Below are 26,148 nucleotides of genomic sequence, written 5' to 3' on the forward strand. Positions count from 1 at the left end.
CTGGAATATTCTGAATACTGACAACATAAAACAGCAGAGATTCTAGTAATAAATTATATTAGCTGCTTATTTTTTACCTGAAAAGGGCTTTATTTTATTTAAATTTTGAAGGGTATTTACACTGGGATGTAGAATTTTATCACTCTTTTTCCTGAAGCACTTTCTGCGATACTGTTCCAGTGCACTCGAACTTTGTAGTGACGAGAAGTCAACTGCAATTCTTATTATTCCCTGAAGGACGTGTGTCTTTTATGTCTCTGCCTGCTTTGTCCCCCCCCCCTTTTTAATTTTATGTATTTTATTGTGGTTGAAAAATATGAGATCTTAACTGTGTACAGCACAGTATTGTTCTCTATGAGCACAGCAGACCTCTAGAGCTTTTTCATCTTGCAAAATGGATACTTTATACTCATTGATAAGCAACTCATCATCTTTCCCCCTCCCCAGCTCCTGGTGGCTACCACTCCACTTCTTGCTTGCATGCGCACCATTACTTTAGATCCTCATGTAAGTGGAATCGTGCACTATCTGTCCTTCTGTAACTGGCTTATTTCACTTAGCATAAAGTCCTCAAGTTTCATGCATGTTGTCGTATATTGCAGCATTTCCGTCCTTTTTAAGGCTGAATGATATTCCATTCTATGTATGTACCACATTTTCTTTAGCCATTGGTCTGTCCACGGACACTTAGGTTGCTTCCACATCTTGGCTACTGTAAATAATGTTACAATGAACATGGGTGTGCAGATAGCTATTCAAGACCCTGAGTTCAACTCCTTTGTCTATATACCCACAAGTGGAATTGCCGGATCACATGGTAGTTCTAGTTTTAATTTTTGGAGGAACTGTTATACTGTTTTTCACAGCGTCTGCACCATTTTACATTGCTACCAACAGTGCACAAGGGGCTGAATTTCTCTACATCCTCGTGAACAATTTTTAGTTTTTGCTTTTGGGAAAAGCTGGAATTGGGGGGTTTTGCCTTTGCTCACTCTGCATTAAGCTGCGGGGGAGGGGCTATTACCAATGAGCGTGCACTAGTTCAAACCATCACCTTTGTTCTCAGTGGTTCCCAACATGGGGCTCTTTCCTCTCAATACTCAGACTCAGGCAAGATGGAAAAGTAAGTCCCTCAGGCTGCTCCTGAAAAGTCAGACCATTGCATGTCCGGTCCAGTCCTCTCATCTTCCCTGGGACAAGCTGGGAGTTGGGGTCTTCCTCCCAGCGTGAAGTGCTGTGCTGCAGGGCTTGGGGGAGTACGGTAAGAAGGTACCACATATTTCCCTAGTGGCTTCAGTACTGCTGGTTTCATGCCCACCTGGTGTGCAGGAGCCTCTCAAGTGGTCTCTGGATTTCTCACAAGGGGAGTTGAGCTGTGTCTTATTTTAAAATTGGTGTGCCTAGGCTTTGGGGAGTGTGGGGTTTCCTATTATGCCATGTTACTGACTCTGACTGCTTTTATGACTTTCCTTTTACCTTTGCCTTTCAGAAATTTAATTATTATATTTCTAGGCTTGTTTTACTCTGTGTTTATCATGCTTAGGGTTTATTGAGATCCTTGGTTGTGTAGGTAGATATTTTAAACCAAATTTGCAACTTGGGGGCCATTAAAAAATGTTTAGTTCCTCTCTTTTTTTCTCCTTCTGGGACTGCAATTATACATCTGTTAGATAATTTGATACAATCTCACATGTCACTGGGGATCTAGCCTTATTTTGTTCAGAATTTTGAATATTAGAACCAGAATTAGCTAAATTATCAGACATTCATGAACTCCACTGGCCTCATGAGTATGACTGGACCTAAGGCCCTAAGGAAAGAATTATTGCCACTAAATTTTTTTTTTTTCGGTACGCGGGCCTCTCACTGTTGTGGCCTCTCCCGTTGCGGAGCACAGGCTCCGGACGCGCAGGCTCAGCGGCCATGGCTCACGGGCCCAGCTGCTCCGCGGCATGTGGGATCTTCCCGGACCGGGGCACGAACCCGCGTCCACTGCATCGGCAGGTGGACTCTCAACCACTGCGCCACCAGGGAAGCCCCAACCACTAAACATTTTTATGCACATTAGCAGATGCATATTGCATTGTATTAGATAATTTTTCATTTAGTTAATATAACATTTCTATATGCTTACCATGTACCAGGAACTTAAGTTATTATTGTCTAAGCAATAATAACTATGCATATCTAAATTAAGAAAAGATATGATCTTATTTCTGCTTCTACCTAGGATTTAGAAAGCGGAGAAAGCTTTGTTCCCACACTAATGATGAGAAAAGGCTGGATAAACTACAAGATCATATATTTCCTGGAACTCATTAGGGATCAGTAGAGACAGGGAAACCCACTTGCCTGAATTCCCCTATTAGATAAGAGTACTATTATTTACTCCTTATTGTAGATACAGACACAGAGACATGGAAAGATCAACTAATCAGTCCAAGGTCACAGTAGGTAAGAGGTGCAGTCAGGATCTCAACCCTGTTAGTTCGGCCCCATCTTACTCATCTGAGCCCCTCTGTTGTGCTGCTTCTGTCGTCATTGGCAGCCCTAACCCAGCACCCAGAGAAACACTTCCACGAAAACTGACGCCAGTGCTCCTGAACCTTTTCCCTTGTACCTGACCCCAAAGTGTGTGAGAAGATTTATGTCTGCTATCCTGTGTAACACAGCAAAGGTAATAACCACAGAGTCAAGGAAGTGTCACCGGTAAATTCCATTAACAATTCCCGGGGAGTGTGTACATGTCCATCCTAAACTCCCAATCTATCCCTGCCCCCTCCCACCCTTCTGCTATATTTAAAATAGATAACCAACAAGGACCTACTGTATAGCACAGGGAACGCTACTCAATATTCTGTAATAACCTATATGGGAAAGGAATTTGAAAAAGAGTAGATACGGGTATGTGTATAAGTGAAAATTCTTTGCTGCACACCTGAAACTAACACAGCATTGTGAATCAACTATGCTCCAATATAAAATAAAAATTAAAAAAAAAATCAAAACCAGTTCCCGGGGAATACAAACAGAATCTGGGTAATAAAATAAAGGCTAACCTTTCTCTTTTCTTTTGTGCTTCATCTGGTTTCATTTGCTCACAGGGTGTCTCGTGCAGAGGCCTCACACCCGGTGCTTCAGACAAGAGTTCCCGGTGTAAATGGCTGCACGGACGCTTCAGCTCTGAGGGCCTTGTGCAGAAGCACTGCCCACAACGCCAAGATGCAAGATGGTGGCAGCAGCAGAGGGCCGTGCGCACAGACCCTGCACCCGACACTGCCGTCTGGAACCCTGAGCAATACGCCTGCCCCAGACCCCAGAGAGCTCCGCACCCGTCCTGCCAAGGAGAGAACCCTTTAAAGCAGCCCTGCCCACCACCTGTCAGGGACAGCGTGTGCTCTAGAGCCAGAACTTGCACCTCTCCATTCCCTGATGGAAGAATAAAGCTTTCCTCTGCTTCTAAGCTGAACTAGTTCTCATTTTATTGGTGGGAGCGATGCCACGCAGGAGAATCCTTCTTGGGGACCCGCTGGAGAGGGTTGGTAACAGAAGAGCAGAGAAAACCCTTGGTTACCTGACATGACAACACTATTTTTTTCCAGCTGGGAAAACATTCCAGAGAGGTTAAGAGAGTAGTTTAAGGTTAAAGGGTAATAGAGACTCTTGAATCTTCTGACTGAGTGAGTGAGTGCAAGGGCTGAAAGAGACAGAGGACCAGGGGTCTGGGTTCAGGTGGGAGAGAGAAGGACCCTACTCTTGCGTTGTAGATAGTCTTTGTGGGATATGGACTCTACTGGGGCCAAGGTGTCCACTAGGCTGACCCCTTCCCCACCCCACCCACTTTCCCCTTCGTTAACCATAAGTTTGTTTTCTATGTCTGTGGGTCTATTTTTGTTTTGTTTTGTAAATAAGTTCATTTGTATCTTTGTTTTTTTCAGATTCTACATATAAGCAATATCATTTGATATTTGTCTTTCTCTGTCTGGCTTACTTCACTTAGTATGATAATCTCTAGATCCATCCATGTTGCTGTAAATGGCATTATTTCATTCTTTTTTATGAATATTATTTTATATATACATACATATATGTATATGTTTGTATATACATACCACATCTTCTTCATCCATTCATCTGTCGATGGACACTTAGGTTGCTTCCATGTCTTGCCTACTGTAAATAGTGCTGCTATGAACATTGGGGTGCATGTATCTTTTCAAATTACAGTTTTTGTCTTTTCCAGATATATACCAGGGAGTGAGATTGTAGGATCATATGGTAACTCTATTTTTGTTTTTTTTAAGGACCCTCCATACTGTTCTCCATAGTGGCTGTACCAGTTTACATTCCCACGAACATTGTAGGAAGTTTCCTTTTTCTGCACACCCTCTCCAACATTTATCATAGACTTTTTGATGATGGCCATTCTGAGACAGAACAGTTTCAATGGCCTTTAGCCTTGGAGAAACAGTAATGAATAATTATAACAACTTCAACTCCAGGAGACAAGATGGAAAATTAACATTCTAGGAGGACAGAAGTGAACATGTGTAAACTTGTGCTGTGCTGGTTTATGGACTGAAGGAGCACACAAGGTTTTTCAACTTTCTGGACACTAGGCAACCCTGTCCCTGCTCCTCTGATTAGAGTGACTCCTTCCCTCCACTAACCTGCTGAACAAGGACAAGAATGATGAGGTCGAGAACCCAGATAGTGTCAACCTTCTGTCCCTGGTCATTTCACAGAGTGGGCTCTCTTTTCTATGAACCCTCCTTTCTCTTCTGAGAATGGTAGAACAAGTGTTCATGTGGGGTACTGGGCACTTTGGAGTGAAAGGCTCTGGGTTTAAATTCTATCCAGTTCAGCCACACTGAGCCTCAGTTTCCTTCTCTATAAAAGTGAGACTAAGGGCTTCCCTGGTGGCGCAGTGGTTGAGAGTCCGCCTGCCGATGCAGGGGACACGGGTTCGTGCCCCGGTCCGGGAAGATCCCACATGCCGCGGAGCGGCTGGGCCCGTGAGCCATGGCCGCTGAGCCTGCACGTCCGGAGCCTGTGCTCTGCGACGGGAGAGGCCGCGACAGTGAGAGGCCCGCGTACCGCAAAAAAAAAAAAAAAAAAGTGAGACTAAGAAGTGCCCGAGTTGAATCATTGTGGGGATGTTTAACTGGAGCCTCAGAACGGGCAGGGGAGAGGACACAGATTATCCTAAAAAAGCGAGGGTCCTAGGAGCTTTAGTCAGCCTGTGCAATTGTCTGTATTGCATACGTGAAGGAAGAAAAGTCAGATTCTGCAAACCAGACCTGAACCATATCTTTCCTAATATCTTTCTCTTATTGCAGGTACTTGAGAATGGGAAGGGGAGGAGAAAGGTGTTGCCTGTACAGCGTGACCCTTCCAGTATCTGGCTCGTTGGCTTCACATAGCTTGGTTATCAGAGTAATGACAGGGACTGCGGGCCAAAGAGCAGCCCGGCGTTTCAGAAAGAGAAGCTCAGATGGCGCACTGGCAGCCTCCCAACCTTGCAGAACCAGCTCCCTCAACATGAGACCCAGAGAGCAAGGGAGAGATTTCACGAGAGCTAACACCCAACTTTTTGCCTAGTGCAAGGTCCACATGACAAGCCTCGGCTCGGCAATTGGTGAAGAAAACGTACCTAAAAGCACTCTGCAAGACCTGCTTAACTGTCTACACCAGAGGGAAATTTCATGATCTAAAGGTCGCTCCCCTTCATTTGTTCCTGCAAAGCTTGGTGTGAAGACAGCTTTCCAGGTGAGAACTCATGCCAAAAAAAAAAAAAAAAGATAATCATTGCTTTATGACATCCTCTCCACTTAACATGAGACAAATCAAAATGCTCGTATTTTGTTCTGTTCAGAATACGATGACAAATACACCTAAGGAAAAGGAATAACTTCAACGTAAGAAACGTGTATCTGGCACCTGTTCTGTAAAAGGCAACTCGTTAGGTACTATGAAAAATTCTTGCAGTTTTTGGATCTGAACTAATACAGGAATGAGGAAAGATCTGGGCATTTTCTGGCAGTGGGGGTTCTGAATGGAGCACTTAATGCGTGAAAACACTCTGAACGGCACCCTGCTGAATCCTCCTGGTTATATTTTAAAGTAGGCAGTTTTTTGTCTCCATGAAGGTTGCTGTACGTAAAGTCAGAGAGGAAATGAGTAGCTGAGTAAGGACAAGAATACAGACCAGACCTATTGTTTGTTTAAATCGTATAATAAACAAACTTACTTGAAAGCTTTCACCTATATTGCTACTACCACAATCTATCTTTTTATTTGTCTGTGTCCTCTTATAAATGTATGCTTATGTATGTGGTATGTGAACTGTTTTAGGCCCTACATTTTCTCATTTTATTTCAACCCTTTCCCGTGTGTCCATATGTATAGGAATTATGCTAATATCATGGAGTCGCACCATAGTTTATATTTCCTTTCCCTATTGTTGAACACTGAGATTTTGTTCAGTCCTTGCTTATCTTTGTGTAGCTTTATCAGATTCTGCTGGGAGCTTTTTTCTTCTTTTGAATTGTTTTCTTTGGATTAATTTCTTCTTCTGGGAATAACTAGGTCCAAAGTTCTGAATTTCACTCCCAAGGACACTGCCTGTTGCCCAGTTCTGCCAGCTCACAGTGAGTGTGTCCAATGCCCTGGAGAATCACAGTCTCAGTTGTTTTCATTCTACCTTATTTATGAGACACCAGGATTGGTTGTTGGTTGGTGTGTGCATCCTTGGAGGGTGGTTCCAAACCCTATACTTTTCAGGAAATATGGCAATATTACACCCCACAGATATTTTAATTTTGTTGAAGTATAGTTGATTTACAATGTTGTGTTAATTTCTACTGTACAGCAAAACGATCCAGTCATATATACATATATATATGTTTTATAAATATATATATATTCCTTTTCATATTCTTTTCCATTATGGTTTATCACAGGATATTGAATACAGTTCTGTGTGCTATACAGTAAGACCTTGTTGTTTATCCATCCTATATATAATAGTTTGCATCTGCTAATTCCAAACTTGCATTCTATCCCTCCACTACCCCCCTCCTGCCTTGGCAACCACAAATCTGTTCTCTGTGTCTGTGAGTCTGTTTCTCTTTCGTAGATATGTTCATTTGTGTCGTATTTCAGATTGCACACGTGGGCAATATCATATGGCATTTGTCTCTTTCTGACTTACTTCACTTAGTATGATAATTTCTACGTCCATCCATGTTGCTGCAAATGGTATTATTTCATTCTTTTTTATGACTGAGTAATATTCCTTTGTATAATATATATATATATATGTATATATATATATGTATATATGTATGTATATCTATATGTCACATCTTCTTTATCCATTCATCTGTCGATGGACATTTAGGTTGTTTCCATATTTTGGCTATTTTAAATAGTGCTGCTATGAACATAGGGGTGCATGTATCTTTTCAAATTACAATTTTGTCTGGGTATGTGCCCAGGAGTGGGATTGCTGGATCATATGACAACTCTATTTTTAGTTTTTTGGGGAACCTCCATACTGTTTTCCATAGTGGCTGCACCAGTTTACCAACAGTGTAGGATGGTTCCCTTTTCTCCACACCCTCTCCAACATTTATTATTTGTAGACGTTTTAACGATGGCCGTTCTGACTTCACCCCACAAATTTTTTTTTTTTTTTTGCGGTAAGCGGGCCTCTCACTGTTGTGGCCTCTTCCGTTGCAGAGCACAGGCTCTGGACGTGCAGGCTCAGCGGCCATGGCTCATGGGCCCAGCCGCTCCGCGCCATGTGAGATCTTCCCAGACCGGGGCACGAACCAGTGTGCCCTGCATCGGCAGGTGGACTCTCAACCACTGGGCCACCAGGGAAGTCCCACCCCACAGATTTGACATTCATCTTTATGTTGCATCTTATACTCCTTGTGAGTTGCCTCTAGATAAAAGATAAGATTGGCCTTCAGGAATGCTATACTTTTTACAGTCTTAAGATCCTCCGGATTCAATTCTATCTACTCTCTTGAATAAACAATCCGGTGATGTCTGGGTAGTAGCTCTTTTTTTTCTTATCACAGATGACACGGTAGCACTGGATTGCATTCTGAACGGCTGCTGCAACTTTCGTGTACCGTTCTACGTTCGGGACCCGTGCCTCAAAAACTAGCAGTGCCCCCTCAAATAAAGAAAATCCCCTTGCCGTTTCCTACGTTGTGAATCTCTTCAGTTCTCCAGTTACTTCTTCTTCCTCTTGTGTCTCTTCATCCTTTCTCTGGGCCACCAGTTCCGTCAGGTCTTCATCAGTCAGCTCCTTATGTGGCACAGCACGGAATTCAGTGAAGTCGTCTTATTGCAGATCTAGCTCCAGCTTCTCGCTGAGGGTCACTAAGTTGCTGGAGACCTCTTTGGACTCCTCATCCACCTTCTCAAATCCACAAAAGTCGTGCACAAAAACTGCAGGTAAAGGTTCTTCCCAACCCCATTCATGGTGACGGCTGTAACCTCACGACAAGCAAAGTCAATGTTTTTTATGGCTTTGTGGATGTTATCATCCTTCCAAAATTGTTGCAAGATTGTTCCTGATTCATCACTCGCCTTTACTGCCAGGCGAAAAGTGTGAAATAAATAATATTTCTTCAAAGTCACTATAATTGAGACTTCCCAGGTGGTCCAGTGGTTAAGACTCTGCATCCTAATGCAGGGGGCCCAGTTTCGATCCCTGGTCAGGGAACTAGATCCCACATGCCGCAATGAAGATCCCGCGTGCCGCAACTAAGACCCAGCGCAACCAATAAATAAATATTAAAAAACAAAAGTCATTATAACTCCTTGATCCATAGGTTGGATGAGCGATGCATGTTTGCATCTCTTAAAGTTCAAAACTTGAAATTTCGTATATAAGGGACTTATTGTATTCCACCTTGGCCAAAAACAGAAGTGCCCTTGCTATTCTAAAAGCACAAATTTACCCAGTTCTGGCCTGGAGCATGTCATCTCAGGCATGGTGGGTTTTAATACAACATCTTCTCAGAATACCTCTTCGGCGCCTTCATTAAAAAGTAACTTGGGGGCTTCCCTAGTGGCGCAGTGGTTGAGAGTCCGCCTGCCGATGCGGGGTACACGGGTTCGTGCCCCGGTCCGGGAAGATCCCACATGCCGCGGAGCGGCTGGGCCCGTGAGCCATGGCCGCTGAGCCTGCGCGTCCGGAGCCTGTGCTCCGCAACGGGAGAGGCCACGACAGTGAGAGGCCCGCGTACCGCCAAAAAAGAAAAAAAAAAAATTCATGCAGTATACAGCACTTTAACTCAAGTGGGGAGAAGGAAGGGGGGGAGAAGAGGAGGGGAAAGAAAAGACAGTAAGGAAGAGGAGTGGTAGTAGTAATAACATAACATATGTTCAGTGTTTACTATGTGACAGATACTCTTTAAGCACTTACTTACTCTTTTAACGTATTAGCTCATTTAATCCTCACAACAATTCTATGAGTCAGGTAACACTATTATCCCATCTACTTTGAAGAAACCAAGGTAAGATTAGCTCATTTAATCCTCACAACAATTCTATGAGTCAGGTAACACTATTATCCCATCTACTTTGAAGAAACCAAGGTACAGAGAAGCTAAGTAACTTTCCAAGGTTGCACAGCTTATTACTGGTAGAGTCAGAAAAATCACTGATAGCAACTAAATTTCAAAAAAAAATGTTATATATACTTTAGAATGTGCTTGTTAATGTAAAGTGAAGTTAATGACTAGAATTCATCAAAGTTTTAAGAAGGTGAGCTGAAAAATTCAGAAGGCAGGCTCTGCACTTTCTGCCAGTCTCATCCTTCCTTGGAATGGCTGATGACTTTAGTGAAGAGGACGCCAATAAAGAGAGACCGAAGAGGGCTCCGGCAATTAGCAGAGAACTTGCGGCTTTTGTTTCTGAATCTCCTCCTGCTCTTCTCATTCCAGGCTGTTTCCTGGTTGTCTCTCCAGAACAGACTGTCTTGCACGATGTTCCCATTGCAAGGTGCCCAGATGCTGCAGATGCTGGAGAAATCCTTGAGGAAGAGCCTTCCTACATCCTTAAAGGTGACAATGGAAAATTCTGAGGGGAGTAGGAATAGAAAGTTCCTGTGATGAAGGGAAAGAGAGACTAATATTTATTTATTTATTTATTGCGGTATGCGGGCCTCTCACTGCTGTGGCCTCTCCCACCGCGGAGCACAGGCTCTGGACGTGCAGGCTCAGCGGCCATGGCTCACGGGCCCAGCTGCTCCGCGGCATGTGGGATCTTCCCGGACTGGTGTGCGAACCTGCGTCCCCTGCATCGGCAGGCGGACTCTCAACCACTGCGCCACCAGGGAAGCCCAAGAGACTAATCTTTATTGAGCACCTATTCTGTGCCAGGCACTGGTGCATATTTTCTCTCATTTAATTTGCATAACCTCTCTACAAGATATTTGCTGTTATGTCCATGTCACTGATGTGAAGGTGGAGGCTCAGTGAAGTGCTTCGCCCAATACCCCACAAATAGTGAGCTGCAGTGCTATGGTATAGACGTAGGAATGCCTGAGACCTAGCATTGCTTTTTGCTCCAAGCTGACTCAAAAAGTATTCCCTTGCTCCTTTCCAAGAAACGTTCCATAATAGCATTGGAAACTTGCCCAGAGTTCTCCTACAAAGTTAGCTGAGACTACATGTTAATTTTTAAATTTGTTCTCCTTAAAAGAACACTTGCCAGGTGAGAGGTTAACCGTCATGAGCCTTCTTTAAAATTAATGATAAGTCAATTTCTATTTCACTTAGATTTTCCAATTGCTCCGAACTTACGGCATATCAAGCTATTTTGTGGCTGACTCTGAGGACCTCTGTTAACCAAGTACAATTGATCAGAAATCTCAGGATTAAATAGAACATATACATAGATGCCCACATCCAGAACTGTTCGAGAGCAACTCTAATGATGGGCTGGGGTCCTCACATGTGTTTTTCTTTAGCAACCAAAGGGACGGGGCCCATTTCAGTGGAATTTAAGTACAACCGTGTGTGTGTGAATGTGTGTGTGTGTGTGTGTGTGTGTGTGTGTGTGTGTGTGTATTTGGAGAACAACTTGTTTCCCTGAAAGTTTTTTGTAGAAAGAGAACTAGATTTCTACTGTTTTATAAGACACTCCTATAAGATGCATACATTTTAGATAAGATAAATGCATTCACCTGCCTCACTCCCTAATAGATATGTTACTCCATCTTTCTGTATAAAGGAGAAAAATGTTAGCATTATTTTATTTGTAGATCATATGGCTTCATTTTCATTTATTAGAAATAGACTAATGAAACAACTCGCCCTGTTCTTTAATTACTGCCCCAAATGCTTTCAAATCAACTAATTTAATACTAAAATGTCACCCACTTTGGTGGATCTCACTAATATTAATCTCTGTTACCTAATATTTAACTACTTTCACTTGATAATCCTTAAGATCCAGGCAACCTCTCGAAGAGACAGTCAATTTTTCTTAGAGGTTACATCAGTTATACATGTTATGAATGCTTGCCTAAGATATTTTTATGGTAAGTAGCTATTTTTGAAAATTCTTCAACCTAAAAGTTTTTCTTCCATGCTCTGTAGTATAGAATTTTGTGATTTAAATTTCTCTTTGGTCCTTGGGTTAAGTGGACCCCAAACATCTTGAGGAAACTCTTGGTGGTTCCCAAGTGTCCTTACTTGGAGCACCTCTGTGGTAAGATAAGGCGGCCCTCTTGGGTCCACAACTTTCATGAAGAAACAGCATTGGTTGTATATGAAAGATATACATTCTTACCCTAGTTGAAATCTAGAATAGCTGTTTGCCAGGTACCTTTAATGGAGGTATAACCTAGAACTCAATACTTGCTTGAGTCTCGTTGACAAAACGTCCATCTGTTCTTCTAAGTGTTTGATATTAAGTACATTTTATTGCATGTGTCAACTCCAGCTGAGTCCATGTAGAGTAGCTGCCTGGCTCACTATGTTCTGAGTTCAGCAGAAAAAAAAAAAAAAAAAAAGAGTTTTAATTAATTCAGCCCGGGGAATAAGAAAGAGGAAGAGCTACACATATTTTCAGATCCTGTAATGGATAATGTATTAATCTAAAGCAATTTTACACCCCCTCAAATGCAAAGGCATAAAAAGAAACATCTATATTTTGCCAAACTATACGGAATTTCTATATCAAGCCTCCATTCATGGCTGAAAACAATGATTTCAGATAAGCTCAGGCAACTTAGATTTTTTTCCCCTTCTCTTTCTCCATAGTGTAACATCAATAGTTCACGTCGGGTGGAGGGTGGTAGGAGGGAAGGATGTTGGTACAGTCTTTGGTCATCATCTACCCATGGTAGAAACCATTAAACTGCGTACATTGTTTTTTGACCTTTGGTCATTGGCACGTTTCCATGCTGGTATCTGCAGAGGCTTCATGTTCACAATAGTCATGTGGCCCATGGTGGTATCCACCGCTGCATTCCCCCACCCCCAAAGCACCAGGACACTTAATGTCCACAGGCTATCTCATTCATTCTCTCCCTGCTTTTCCCCTCTCTCTCAACAACCTATGCAAAAAGGCGGGGCTGGGGACTCAAGACTGGACGGAGACTGTGGGCTTCCGCAGCCCATTCTCTTGAGCATTTTGCTTTAGCCTTTGCTTATTGTGGGAGGAAATTACCTTTCCAGAGGGTACTGTGGACATACATGTTAAAAAGTTTTAAACATGTCCATATCCTTTGAACCAGCAGTTACCTGATGGATAATCTAAGAAAATATCAGGTGTCCATGCAAAGATTTCTGTGCAAGCATGCTCTGCAAAGAATTAGTTGTTAAAATGAAAATTTGGAAACAGCTGAAATGACCCTCAGTAGACAAATGCACAAATGAACCATGATACAACCATATAATGGAATCCTATCATTAGAACATAATTGAAAAATTTTGTATTTATGAACATAGAGATACACCCACAATTTATTCAGTGGTGAAAAATACCATGTATCAGATCATTTTACATTTGTAAAATTGTGTATCTCTACGAGTGTGAATAGAAGAAAGTCTGGGAAAAGATAATATTAAATCCTACAAAAAAAAGAATGGTGTTCTTATGATCATTAACTTTATTTGTCCCAATATTTTACCATATACATGTTTGATTTATATTAGATGGGAAGAAAAAGCTCTCATCTGAGGTTAAAAAAAGAAAGTAGCGTGTGGAGATTTTAGACACAGATACCCTATTTGTCCCTTTACCGCTGTAAAATTTCACAATTTCATAGACATAAACCTGTCCTGGTCAAACAAGGCACTTTGCCATCCCTTCCTAATAAGCTGACCCTCTCACTTTGTCCGGATACTGCAGGTTTATGGGACCGTCTTCCACATGAACCAGGGGAACCCTTTCAAGCTAAAGGCCCTGGTGGACAGGTGGCCTGATTTTAAAACAGTGGTTATCCGCCCTCAGGAGCAGGTAAGGTGCCAGATGTGGAATGAATTTGCATCTATGTTTGTATTTGCTATGTGCCTACCGTGTGCCCGGCAATGTGGTAGACCCTGGGGCTACAGAAATGAATTGCAGTGATAGTGAACAAGTCCTTGCCTTTAAGAACCCCACAGCCTGGAGGAGAATACAGGTAAGTAAATAAATTACAACTTAGTGTAAAATGTTCAAAAACAGAAAATGTACAATATACGGAGATAGCACAGGCAAAAGCTGATTAAACTATGGAGTTTGGAGATGGAGGTTACAGGATCAGATTAGATATACTTCTTAGTGGATGTTTCATCTGAACTGGGTTTTGTAGATAAATATATCTTTGTTAGGCTGACAAAGAAAGGAGGACAGTCTAACCAGAGAAAGTAACAAGGACAAAGATAGGAAGGTATGAAACAGGACAGTTCGTTGGCTGATTATAAAAATTTTTTTTATAATATTAGAATTTCCATATACATTTTGGGGAAACATTTAGAAATTAGTGAAACTAAATAGTTAATACATTTCAAAGACAAAAAAGCCTAAGTTTATTTTAAAACATCCAGTAAAATTATAACTTTATAAAAATACAAATATATCTTTCCTACAAATAATAAGTTATTTAAAATCCATGGAATTAAACAGTATATAAAATGAAGAAATTTATATTAATAATAAAAACTGAACTGCAATAAAATTATTTGACCTTTTATCTTAAATGGGATCTTAAGAAACAAAATGTGTTAGTGGTATCATTGCTGACTTGTGAGTGTATTTTTGTGCAACAATTCCAACTATTTTTGAAAAGGTTTCGAATTCTGCACTCAAGATAATATTTTCCTGTTTCTTCTTCCAAATAATCACATCTCTTATTTAATAATTTGAGGGGATCTTTCTAAATAAGTGGTTTCTTTGTTTTTCTGTAATTACAATTTGTTCAACTCTTGTATTATTTTATGAAAGCATTTCTAATTGGTTTTCATCTTCTTTGTCTTCATTTAGTATAGATGGAAATGTCAATCCAGAAATGTCAATAACCAAATTTAATACTGTCATCTTCATAGCTTCTGTATTCTGCAAGTGTTTGAAATATAGAAACATTTATTCTTGCAACAGAAGCTTTTCCTTGTCAATTGCTTTTCTCTTCTTCCTGTTGAGGAAGATGAAAATATAGAAGAATCCTTTCTAAATAGTTGTGTCTTTGCTTGAGTTGAAATTTTAATACAATATATGGGTAGAGAATAGTATTGTTCTGTAGTTTTTCATCATAATTTGAACACCTGAATCTCCCATCTTGATCTCATGATTTAAATGATTCAGAAAAATTTCTAAAGCACCAATACAAACACCAATATTTTAGTACTTAAAAATACCACAGTATAGTAGAATTTAGAAAAAAGTATTACAATCATGAAAAATAAGACATTTGTTTTGCCCCCCTTTTCTCAATGATAACAGGACATGACAGATGACCTTGATCACTACACCAATACTTACCATATCTACTCCAAAGACCTCAAAAATTGTCAGGAATTCCTCAGCTTACCAGAAGTCATCAACTGGAAACAGCATTTGCAGATCCAAAGTAAGTATAAAAGGAATGGAATCTGTGCTGAACCACATCTCCATCCTGAACAATTTCTCCTATGACATATATCTCCTTTCTCCAAGCCCCAGACCCTCAGCCTGCTGTCAGTTTTTTTTACTCAGCTGCAACTATACCTGTAAAGGGGGAAAAACACCCTCAAAGCTTATACCTAATGGGCTTCATATAGAGGACTGTAATGTAATCCCCTGAGAGCTAAGGATTTATGGCATATTTTGTGGACATATCCAGCATGCCTTAGGGTGGTTGGGTATCAGAGCAGAGCTTTCCCCAGGGACTTTCATTCCTAGAATTGGAATGACAACTCATGTCACAGAACACCTCCTAAGTCATAAAGAGCAACTTATATGGTTATGAGCGTGGTCTCCAGAGTCAGACTACCTAGGATGGCATTTGCCTGTTACTTTGCCATGTGATCCTCGCCAGGGACTTGTCCTATCTGAGATCCTGACTTTCATATATAAAAGTGAGGGTAATAATTGTACCTAGGACTTCCCGGGTGGTGCAGTGGTGAAGCATCCGCCTGCCGATGCAGGGGACACGGGTTTGAGCCCTGGTCCAGGAAGATCCCACATGCCATGGAGCAGCTAAGCCCGTGAGCCACAACTACTGAGCCCGCATGCCAAAACTACTGAGCCTGTGGGCCACAACTACCAAAGCCCACGTGCTCTAAGGCCTGTACTCCGCAACAAAGAGTAACCCTCACACGCCACAACTAGAGAAAGCCCGTGCGCAGCAATGAAGACCCAACGCAGCCAAAAATAAATAAATAAATGAATGAATTTACTAAAAAAATAAATGATGGTACCTAAAACACAGCAGTGTTGAAAAGTCCCGGCAACTATAATTGCAGGGAAGTCCCGGCAACTATAATTATTATAACTCACCTTCTTTGATCATCAAAACTGCATGATTGGGCTTCCCTGGTGGCGCAGTGGTTGAGAGTCCACCTGCCGATGCAGGGGACATGGGTTCGTGCCCTGTTCCGGGAAGATCCCACATGCCGCGGAGCGGCTGTGCCCGTGAGCCATGGCTGCTGAGCCTGCGCGTCCGGAGCCTGTGCTCCGCAACGGGAGAGGCCACAACAGTGAGAGGCCCGTGTACCACAAAAAACAAACAAACAAACAAAAAAACTGCATGATTATGTAGCCCACAAAACTTAGTTCCAGTCCTGGTATTGCCTCTAATGGCATGACCATGGCTGAATGAATTTCTAGGCATGCTTTTGCTTTTCCAAAACAAGGAAAATTGCTCAAATCCTGATTACATGAGCCCAGTCATACAGTAGCAGCACCAAGCCCATCACCAAAATTCTCTGACTAGAAATCCTCAGACACTTCCTACTCCACTGGAGAGCTTCTCCCTAGAATGGACATAAATCATTGCATTTCTCCTTATAATCCCATCCAGGTTCACAGTCCAGCCTGAATGAAGTAATACAAAGTCTTGCAGCCACTAAATCCTTCAAAGTCAAGCGATCACAAAACATTCTCTATGTGGCGATTGAGGCAATAAGGGAACTGGCTCCTTCCCTGCTGGATGTAAAGAACTTATCACTTAGCCATGGCAAACCCAAGGCCATGTGAGTTTGATAAAAGCTACCCTACGCTGCTTACGCCTCTCACTACCAGAGCAGCCTCCCAACTTCTCTTTCTGCTTTTACTCTGTCTGCCCACAATCGATCTTCTTCAAAGCGGCCAGAAGAATCTTTTTTAAAAACGTAATTCAAACCGTGTTTCTCCCCTGCTTAAAATACCCCACCATTTCTTTTCTCACCTGGAGTACATCAGGCCTATGTCAACTTCTTTGACCTGTCTTGTCCTTCTAGCTCACTCAGTCCGACAACATCGGCCTTCTTTCTGTCCCTCTGTCACTACAAGCTCACTTATACTCCAGACTTTGCGTTCGCTATTTCCTCTGCCTACTCTGTCTCTCAAGATACTAGAGGTAAGAACAAATATAAACCTCTAAACTCATGGACTTTGCTTTTCTCTTGGAACATCCATAGTGACCAAGAGATGTTTAAACTCTCATCGTTGGATCCTACCCACGCTGCCGTGGTGAATAAATTCTGGCATTTCGGTGGCAATGAGTGGAGCCAGCGGTTCATCGAGCGCTGTATCCAGACCTTCCCCAACTTCTGCCTGCTGGGGCCCGAGGGGACCCCTGTGTCCTGGTCCCTGATGGACCAGACAGGAGAGATGCGGATGGGGGGCACCCTGCCTGAGTACCGGGGCCATGGTCTCGTCACCTACGTCATCTATTACCAGACCCAGGCTCTGATCAAACGTGGCTTCCCCGTGTATTCTCATGTAGACAAGAATAACAAAATTATGCAGAAAATGAGTCGCAGTCTGAATCATATCCCTGTGCCCTGTGACTGGAACCAGTGGAACTGTGTGCCTCTGTGAAGCAGCCCTGAATCCAAGACAGTACGGGATGGGCCTGAGGATGCAGCTGGAGGAGCCGACGGGTGGGTGGAGGGAAAGAACCAATTGTAACTGTAATCGTAGGTAAAGGAGTGGACATCGTGTGGGTCCTGGGGCAGCAGTGTGAATGGTCGACAGGACCACCACCGTCGATGGGCTTGCCTTAGATATCTCAGCATAAGCAGCATCCGGTCCTCCTGCAGTGGTTTCATACTTCTGGTCCCCATGCTTCCAGTAGCTCCGCCATGCTTCTTCATCTGCTACATGTTGTCCCAAATGGCTTCCCCTGGGACTCTTAGGGCATGGGCTGGTAGACCCTTGCCAGTTTTTCCAGGGAGGGCTAACACTTCCTGGGCATTACAACTTATTCCTCTCTTTCTATGGCTTTTCCCTTAGTGAGGAGCAAGTGGACTCTACTCTTTAGGTCTGTAGACATTATCCTCTCCTCTGATTGCTGCTTTATAGGTATATTAAATATGTTATATACAAATATATATGGTATATTATGTTAAATATGTTATGCATGATATAGCAGGGAGAGTTATTAAGAAAAAGACTAGGGCTTCCCTGGTGGCCCAGTGGTTGAGAGTCCACCTGCCGATGCAGGGCACACGGGTTCGTGCCCCGGTCCAGGAAGATCCCACATGCCATGGAGCGGCTGGGCCTGTGAGCCATGGCCGCTGAGCCTGCGCGTCTGGAGCTTGTGCTCTGCAGCGGGAGAGGCCATAGCAGTGAGAGGGCCACGTATCGCAAAAAAAAAAGAAAAAAGAAAAAGACTAACTTATGTTAGCCTGTCCCCTCCCCCCCCAACCCTTCCACTCTGGGGAAAATGATTCAATATTGTTCCTAAAAGCTGAGCTTCCTAAAGTCGCCTGAAACCCTCAAACAATAAAGAGATTTTGTGTTTGATTGTATAAGCTGAAGCTAAGTGGTTCGTGATGAGGAAACATGGTGTGAGTTAACGGGGAGAGGAAAGTGGGAACACCCAGCCCCAGGAAGGTGGGGATTTATTGAGAAGAGATGGAAGTTGAGGGGGTGGGGGTTATAGCATGGATGCCTACTGTTCCGCTTGACCTTGGCATATTACTTCAAGATGCCAGAATTCTGTGCGGTTCAGACCATTGTCTCATGGGAGAATCTGGTTGCTGGTGTGGAAAGATATTCTTCCTGGTTGGGACAGGTTAGGTGGGAGAGTTTCCTGCCCCAGCCCTTCGAGAGAAACGGCACTAAACACCGGTACCGGGCAGCAAACAGAGCACCTGAATGAAGGTGATCACCTGGATTAAGAACTCGTTCCCTCTGGTCCACCTAAGCCTGAAATTAAGCTGTGGAATTGGGGATGAAGACTCCCACAAATATACATGCACGCGCGCACGCACACACACGCACGCGTACACACACACACCCACACACGCACACACACAACCACACTCACACATACACACACACACACACACACACACAACTGAGGTTTAATTTCTTCGCCAGTTGAGAGAGTGAAGGCTCAGTTTAGAGCAGGTTTCTCGACTTTGGCGCAACAGACATTTTAGACTGGACAATTCTTTGCTGTAGGTCCGTCCTGTGCATTTGTAGAATGTTTAGCAAAATCCCTCACCTCTACCCACTAGATGTCATTAGCACCCTCCATCCCAATTATGACAACTAAAAATGTCTCCAGATATTAGTAAATGTCCCCTGGAGGCAAAGTCACCTCTGGTTGACATTTAGTTTAGTGGTTCTCAAAGTTGAGCCTGCATCAGAATCACTTAGCAGGCTTGTTCAAACAGGTTGCAGGGCCTCACCCCTAGATTTTCTGATTCAGTAGATCTTGGGGAGAGTTCCAGAATTCACATGTCTAGCAAGTTTCCAGGTGATGTTGATGCTGCTGGCCCAGGGACCATGCTTTGAGAACCACTGGTTTAGTGAAATAATAGAATATATCTTATTCCCTAGACTATAGATGAAAATTCTGTTGCCATACTACTTTCCTTTCTGTATGAGTACAAGTTGATACTCCCCTCCAAGAATTCCCTGTAGTCGTCAGGGAGAGAGAGGCTTTGTGGTTCTGAAACAGGGAGAAGGAATTCAGGCTTTGGTAAAGGAAAACACACTGGTGGCAGCATGTAGCGGGACGTTGTTGATAGCTAACATCTTGCCTCATTAGCTCCAAGACCTGGCCCCCCAACAGCCTGTAGGCTCCAGTGCTGGAACACCTCAGGCCAAACAACTAACTAGGCAGGAACACATCCACCCCCATCTGCAGACAGGCTGCCTAAAGACTAAAGAGCCCACAGCCACCTCTGGGCTTGCCTCTAGACACGGCCTAGCCCACCAGAGGGCCAAGACCCAGCTCTGCCCACCAGTGGACCGGCCCTTCCCACCAGGAAGCCAGACCAGGCCTCTAGACCAGCCTCGCCCACCAGAGGGCAGACACAAGAAGCTAGAAAACTACAATCCCACACTGCAGGCCAGATCCCACACTGGCACTGGCTGGGCCCTGGCCCAGCCCACTAGCTGGCCAACGCAACCTTTAGGACACCCTGGACCCCATACCCAACTGAGTCAAGAACCACCCCCCACCAATAATATTAAATGAGCTCTGGGATTCCAGAGCCAGACTCTAGGAACCAGCTATGCCTACCAGTAGTCTGGCACTAACCCCAAGATCTGACTTAACCAGGCGGTGGGTGGGCAACAATCCCAGAGTCTTTGGGACCCTGACTCCGCCCACCAGTGAGCCAGCACTAGCTCCAGGGACCCCCTAGGATTCTGCAACTAGTCACCTCAGGACCAGACCCCACTATATAGCAGCCAGCTACGTCCACACAAGGCAGGGCCTGGCAACCGACCAGCTGGGGGCCTACCTGACTGCCCACACACTTAGCCCAGCCCAACAGAGAAACCCACGTAGCGTTCTTAGGGGGACCGCCTAGAGCACATAGCTTGGGCGTCGAGAGGGGAGTGCACTGCTGGGACACGTAGGACGCCTCCTACAGAGGGCCACTTCTCCAAGGCCAAGAAATGTAACTAACCTACCACATACATAAAAATACAAATAGCAACTTAGAGACAATGAGGCAGCAGAGGAATATGTTTCAGGTGAAGGAACAAGATAAAACCCCAGAAGAACTAAGTGAAGTGGAGATAGGCAACCTACCTGAGAAAGAGTTCGGAGTAGTGATCACGAAGATGATCAAGGAACTTGGGAGGATAGTGGATACACAGAGCAAGACGTTATAGTAAGTCCCCTACCTATGAACGAATTCCATTCCAAGAGTGTGTTTGTAAGTCCAATTTGTTCGTTAAGTCCAACAAAGTGAGCCTAGGCACCCAGCCAACACAATCAGCTATATAGTACTGGACTGTAATAGGTTTATGATACTTTTCACACAAATAATACATAAAAAACAAACAGACACAAAAATAAAGAAAACATTTTTAATCTCACAGTGCAGTACCTTGAAAAGTTCAATAGTACAGTACAAGAGCTGGCATGCAGGGGCTGGCATTGAGGGAAGAGGCAAGAAGAGTTACTGACTGGAGGAGGGAGAGGAGGGAGGAGATGGTAGAGCTGAAGGGTCATCAGAAATAGGAGATGAAGGGCGAGGTGTCTTTTCCCCTCACTCCAGTCTCTCAATTGTTTTCACTTTTGTTTCCATCGTTATCACTGGGCGCTTCTTAGCAGTACGGGCTACGTCACCGCTGCTTTTATACTTGCTTCCAGACATCCTGGGCTTGAAAAAAGATACTGTACTACTGTACTCTATACAGTCCTGTACAGTACACAAAAGCACAGCCACTTGTAGAGGATGCACACACGTGACAATGTACGCCAGACATGTGACCTAACTTACGTGATTAGACATGGGACCATATGTTTGCATCTTTTGAAAGTTCGAAACTTGAAAGTTCATACGTAGGGGACTTACTGTAGAAAATTTTAACAAAGAGTTAGAAAATATAAAGAACAACCAAAGAGAGATGAAGAATATAATAACTGAAATGAAAAATACACTGGAAGGAATCAGTAGTAGACTAAATGAGGTAGAAGAATGGATCAGTGAGCTGGAAGACAGAGTAGTGGAAATTACTGCTGCTGAACAGAAAAAAAGAAAAAAAAAAGGAATGAAAAGGAGCAATCCAGTGTCCTTAAAGATGAAGAGAAGATATTTTATGGGAAACAAGACTTCCCAGCCTTTGGTGGGTTTATTTGGATATCCTTTTAACGTGTTGATTGCCTTATTGTTTGAGGTAGGTGGCAAAGAAATATCTGGGATACCCCAAGGTTTATGCCCGTGCCTGTCTAGAGACTTGAAGTCTCCAGACCCCGAGTGTCATTGCTCAATTGTCTTGGTAACTTTCTTATTTAATTGCAAGATTTCCTGTCTAGGATAAATAATAATGCTATATCAAGGGCTTTCATGAGGAAAAGATAACACAATGCATGTGAAAGTGCTTTACAACTGCTACATGTTGTATAGTTACAGACTATTGCTTTAATATGCCTAAATCTAGTACCCTGGGTAATGGGGTAAAAACATGGGATTGGGGTCAGGAATGTATCTGAATTACGAGTATGGTTCAGCCACTCAGTGTATGATACTGGGCAAATCCCATCAACACTGTAGATTTTGTTTTCCCATTTTTTTAAAATGCAGATAAAAATACATGCACTTGTAAAACTAGATATGAAAAGGATTGCATAAATGCAAGTTAGAGAATTGGCTCAAGATTGCAGATGGAGCCCAGTTATCATTTGCTGAATTCTCATCAAGTGATTGAATTAACATCAATAAGAGTCAGGGAAGAGAAAAAAGAATTTATTGATGCTCCAGGTGTGCTGGGTAATTCCTATAAGCTGGAGAATGAAAAGGAGTAAGACTATGGTGAAATAAAAGTGTAAGAAACTGGCACCTATAATACATGTGTGAAATGTCAACTAGAAGACCATGCAAGGCAGATCGGCCCCCAGTCAACAGAAGAACAAACTAGGATAAACCTAACTCAGGCCTGTTATTGGTCAGAGCTAGATTATGCAAGCGTGGCTGTTGGCCTTTGATTCCATCCTGATTTTTGCTAAGCATTTTGCAAATGTGAGCGTTACCAGAGGAGAAGGCAGTGGGGGGTAGGGGAGGGGCTTTGGGGACTGGAAGCTACAGAGAGCTCTGACCCTTGGAAGAGGGGTGGGCCTCACACAAAGAGGGCAAATTACCGCCACAACTTGTAAAGTTCCAGGCCCATCCTCCAAAATACCAGGGACGTGGAGCAGTAGCTCTTTTAAAATTGTGACTAGGAACCCTCAAACTCAAAGATAAAAAGAAAACCAGGAATGACCAAAGAATTGACAAGGAAAGAAAGGCATCAAACTTGACCTGTGGATGAATTCACACTTGCTGAAAGAGAAATAGAGCAATTAGGAGACTTTAGAAAAGTATAGTTGTGGATATTTTATGTTACATTCTTAAAAAGGAATCAACAAGAGATTTCGGAAATTAAATACTGGAACTTTGAATAAAAATCTCAACGGATGGACTGAGTAGCAAAATGGACACGGTGGAAAGATAATTAGAAAGCTAAGAAGTTCTGGTAGAAGGTATATCTCAGAATATCACATAGAATGATAATGGGATGGAAAATATGAAAGAAGATATAAGGGAACTGAACGACATTGCCAAGTTTAAAGACTCATCTAAATGGCATTCCAAAAAATGAGAACAGAGCAAATGGAATGATGAAAATAATGTAAAAGGAAGAAAAAGAAGAGGTGGCAGGAGCACCAGAAGAAGCAGATTTTCCAAAAGCGAGGAATGATTTAAGATTGAAATAACTTACTTAAGACTCAGTGTGAAAAGAACTCATTAGATATATTACTGTAAAATTTCTGAGCACCAGGGCTCTCCTGGTGGCGCAGTGGTTGGGAGTCCTTCTGCCCATGCAGGGGACGCGGGTTTGTGCCCCGGTCTGGGAAGATCCCACATGCCGCGGAGCGGCTGGGCCCGTGAGCCACGGCCGCTGAGCCTGCGCGTCCGGAGCCTGTGCTCCGCAACGGGAGAGGCCACAGCAGTGAGAGGCCCACGTACCGCCAAAAAAATTTCTGAGCACCAAAGATGAAGACAAGATCATACAAGGTTCCAGAGAGAGGGGATAAACTGAGGGGTTTTGATAAGAAGAATAAGAATCTTACTGACTTCAGACTTCTCCTTGACAGCCCCAGATACTTAGCAAACAGAGAAGTGATGCCATCAAATTTCTCTGGAAAGGTCTTAAACCTACAATCATAGAGACAGGCAAAATAGTATCTAATTAAAAGGACAAATTAAAGAAGTGTTTGGACATACAGCAACGCAACAGGTTTAATACACAGAGAATCTCTCTCTCTCTTTGAAAATGAGAGAGAGAGTAGTTCTGTGGGGTTGAAACAAGCTTACTTACGCTCAGGAAACCTGCATTCTTTTCAAAAAATAGAGCAATTTTGTCACGTCTAAAAATTCTTTCATACCCTTTGCCAATCTACAGCCCTACCAGAGGCAAGGGCTGGTTAAGATCTCTTTAGTGATTAATTTTTCAGGTTCTTGAACTCTGTAAAATTAGCATCATATATTGAGTACTCTTTTATGCCTGGATTTTCTATTCACCAAACGTCTATGAGACTTAAGCCATGTTGTGTGTGTTGGTATTTCATTCATTTTATTGCTGAGTACTATCCCATTATGTCCCATCCTATATGGGTATGATCAGCTCATTGGCTGGCCCATGTCACAGGAAATAGCTCCGTCAATACTAAATTCCAATATTTTACAATCTGATCTAGGCAAATATTGAAAAAGACTAGTTTAGTACATTCAATGCTACCTTCAATAGGAGCAGGCTGCCTTTCCTCATCAATTACATGATCAATCCTTACATGATCTAAAAGCAGGTGATTCTGGAAAAGAAATCTGAGAAAGACCTCCTTGGAGCCTCCCTGGAAGGGACTTTGTAGGTATTCTTTTTTTTTTTTTAATAACTTTATTGGAATATAATTGCTTTACAATGTTGTGTTAGTTTCTGCTGTATAACAAAGTGAATCAGCTATACGTATACATATATCCCCATATCCCCTCCCTCTTGTGTCTCCCTCCCTCCCACCCTCCCTATCCCACCCCTCTAGGTGGTCACAAAGCACCGAGCTGATCACCCTGTGCTACATGGCTGCTTCCCACTAGCTATCTATTTTACATTTGGTAGCGTATATATGTCCATGCTACTCTCTCACTTCGTCCCAGCTTTCCCTTCCCCCTCCCCATGTCCTCAAGTCCGTTTTCTATGTCTGCATCTTTATTCCTGTCCTGCCTCTAGGTTTTTCAGAACCATTTGTTTTTTTAATTTTCAGATTCCATATATATGTGTTAGCATACAGTATTTGTTTTTCTCTTTCTACCTTACTTCACTCTGTATGACAGACTCTAGGTCCATCCACCTCACTACAAATAACTCAATTTCGTTTCTTTTTATGGCTGAGTAATATTCCATTGTATATATGTTTCCCTTCACTGCAAATAATAACTTGTTTAGGTTATAAGGACAATCCCACCCTGACTCTATAATTTACTTCTTCCAAGTTATTGCTGGTTCAGTCAACTTAAAGAATCTCTAGGGCTTCCCTGGTGGCGCAGTGGTTGAGAGTCCGCCTGCCGATGCAGCGGACACGGGTTCGTGCCCGGGTCCGGGAAGATCCCACATGCCGCGGAGCGGCTGGACCCGTGAGCCATGGCCGCTGAGCCTGCACATCCGGAGCCAGTGCTCTGCAATGGGAGAGGCCACAACAGTGAGAGGCCCGTGTACCGCAAAAAAAAAAAAAAAAAAAAAAGAATCTCTACACATAGTGGCACCTTAAAAAAAATCCACAAATAATGGATATATATTCAACTGATGCTTTTATATGTGATTTTGAAGAATGATATTCAGAGTATCATATATGTCCATTATTTGTAGATTTTTTTTAAGGTGCCACCATGTGCAGAGATTCTTTAAGTTGACAACAAAAGAAAGTTTCATTAAAATAATTTCTCATCTTTAATCTCTAATGTCTTTAATCTCTACTTTAAAAATCTCTTTATTTTATTCTACACGCAGCTTACCCTGTTTGTAAAGCATCCACCAGTGCAGATTATAAAAACTATATTTCAACAAGGGACGTGCCGGACTTCCCTGGTGGTGCAGTGGTTAAGAATCTGCCTGCCAGTGCAGGGGACACTGGTTCGATCCCTGGTCCAGGAAGACCTCACGTGCTGCGGAGCAACTAAGCCCGCGGGCCACAACTACTGAGCCTGCGCTCTAGAGCCTGCAAGCCACAACTATGGAGCCCACGTGCCGCAACTAATGAAGCCCGCCTGCCTAGAGCCTGTGCTCCGCAACAAGAGAAGCCACCGCAATGAGAAGCCCGCGCACCACAAGGAAGAGTAGCCCCCGCTCGCCGCAACTAGAGAAAGCCCACACACAGCAACGGAGACCCAACACAGCCAAAAAATAAATAAATTAATTAAATCTATGTTTAAAAAAAAAAACAAGGGACATGCCACTGAATGTCATGACTATTCATGTGCTGGTGCTAGTGCTTTCAAACAAATTTGTTTT

The 26,148-nt window shown here is 43.0% G+C and overlaps 1 protein-coding gene across 2 annotated transcripts; it reads left to right on the plus strand.

The window, feature by feature from the left end:
• The first annotated feature begins 5,606 nt into the window (after positions 1 to 5,606).
• Positions 5,607 to 18,196, plus strand: LOC101287020 (glycine N-acyltransferase-like). Of its 2 annotated transcripts, none has more exons than XM_004264157.3 (6): positions 5,607 to 5,769; positions 9,969 to 10,088; positions 13,387 to 13,494; positions 14,956 to 15,082; positions 16,514 to 16,685; positions 17,112 to 18,196. In XM_004264157.3, exons 2-6 carry the CDS (start codon positions 10,011 to 10,013, stop codon positions 17,512 to 17,514), a joined length of 888 nt encoding a protein of 295 aa, XP_004264205.1. In that variant the 5' UTR covers positions 5,607 to 5,769; positions 9,969 to 10,010; the 3' UTR covers positions 17,515 to 18,196. The 2 variants fall into 2 exon arrangements, with proteins under 2 accessions (XP_004264205.1, XP_049569723.1); XM_049713766.1 differs by lacking the exon at positions 5,607 to 5,769 and adding an exon at positions 8,329 to 8,472.
• The last annotated feature ends 7,952 nt before the right edge of the window (positions 18,197 to 26,148 follow it).

The sequence above is a fragment of the Orcinus orca genome, chromosome 8, assembly GCF_937001465.1.
Source record: "Orcinus orca chromosome 8, mOrcOrc1.1, whole genome shotgun sequence".
Taxonomy (NCBI): Eukaryota; Metazoa; Chordata; class Mammalia; order Artiodactyla; family Delphinidae; genus Orcinus; species Orcinus orca.

Excerpts from the sequence above, each read along its gene's own strand:
- LOC101287020 (XM_004264157.3), top strand. The coding sequence starts at position 10,011 with ATGTTCCCATTGCAAGGTGCCCAGATGCTGCAGATGCTGGAGAAATCC. Across the intron at positions 10,089-13,386 it reads GCCTTCCTACATCCTTAAAG|GTTTATGGGACCGTCTTCCA; the intron begins GTGACAATGGAA and ends CGGATACTGCAG. Across the intron at positions 15,083-16,513 it reads ACAGCATTTGCAGATCCAAA|GTTCACAGTCCAGCCTGAAT; the intron begins GTAAGTATAAAA and ends AATCCCATCCAG.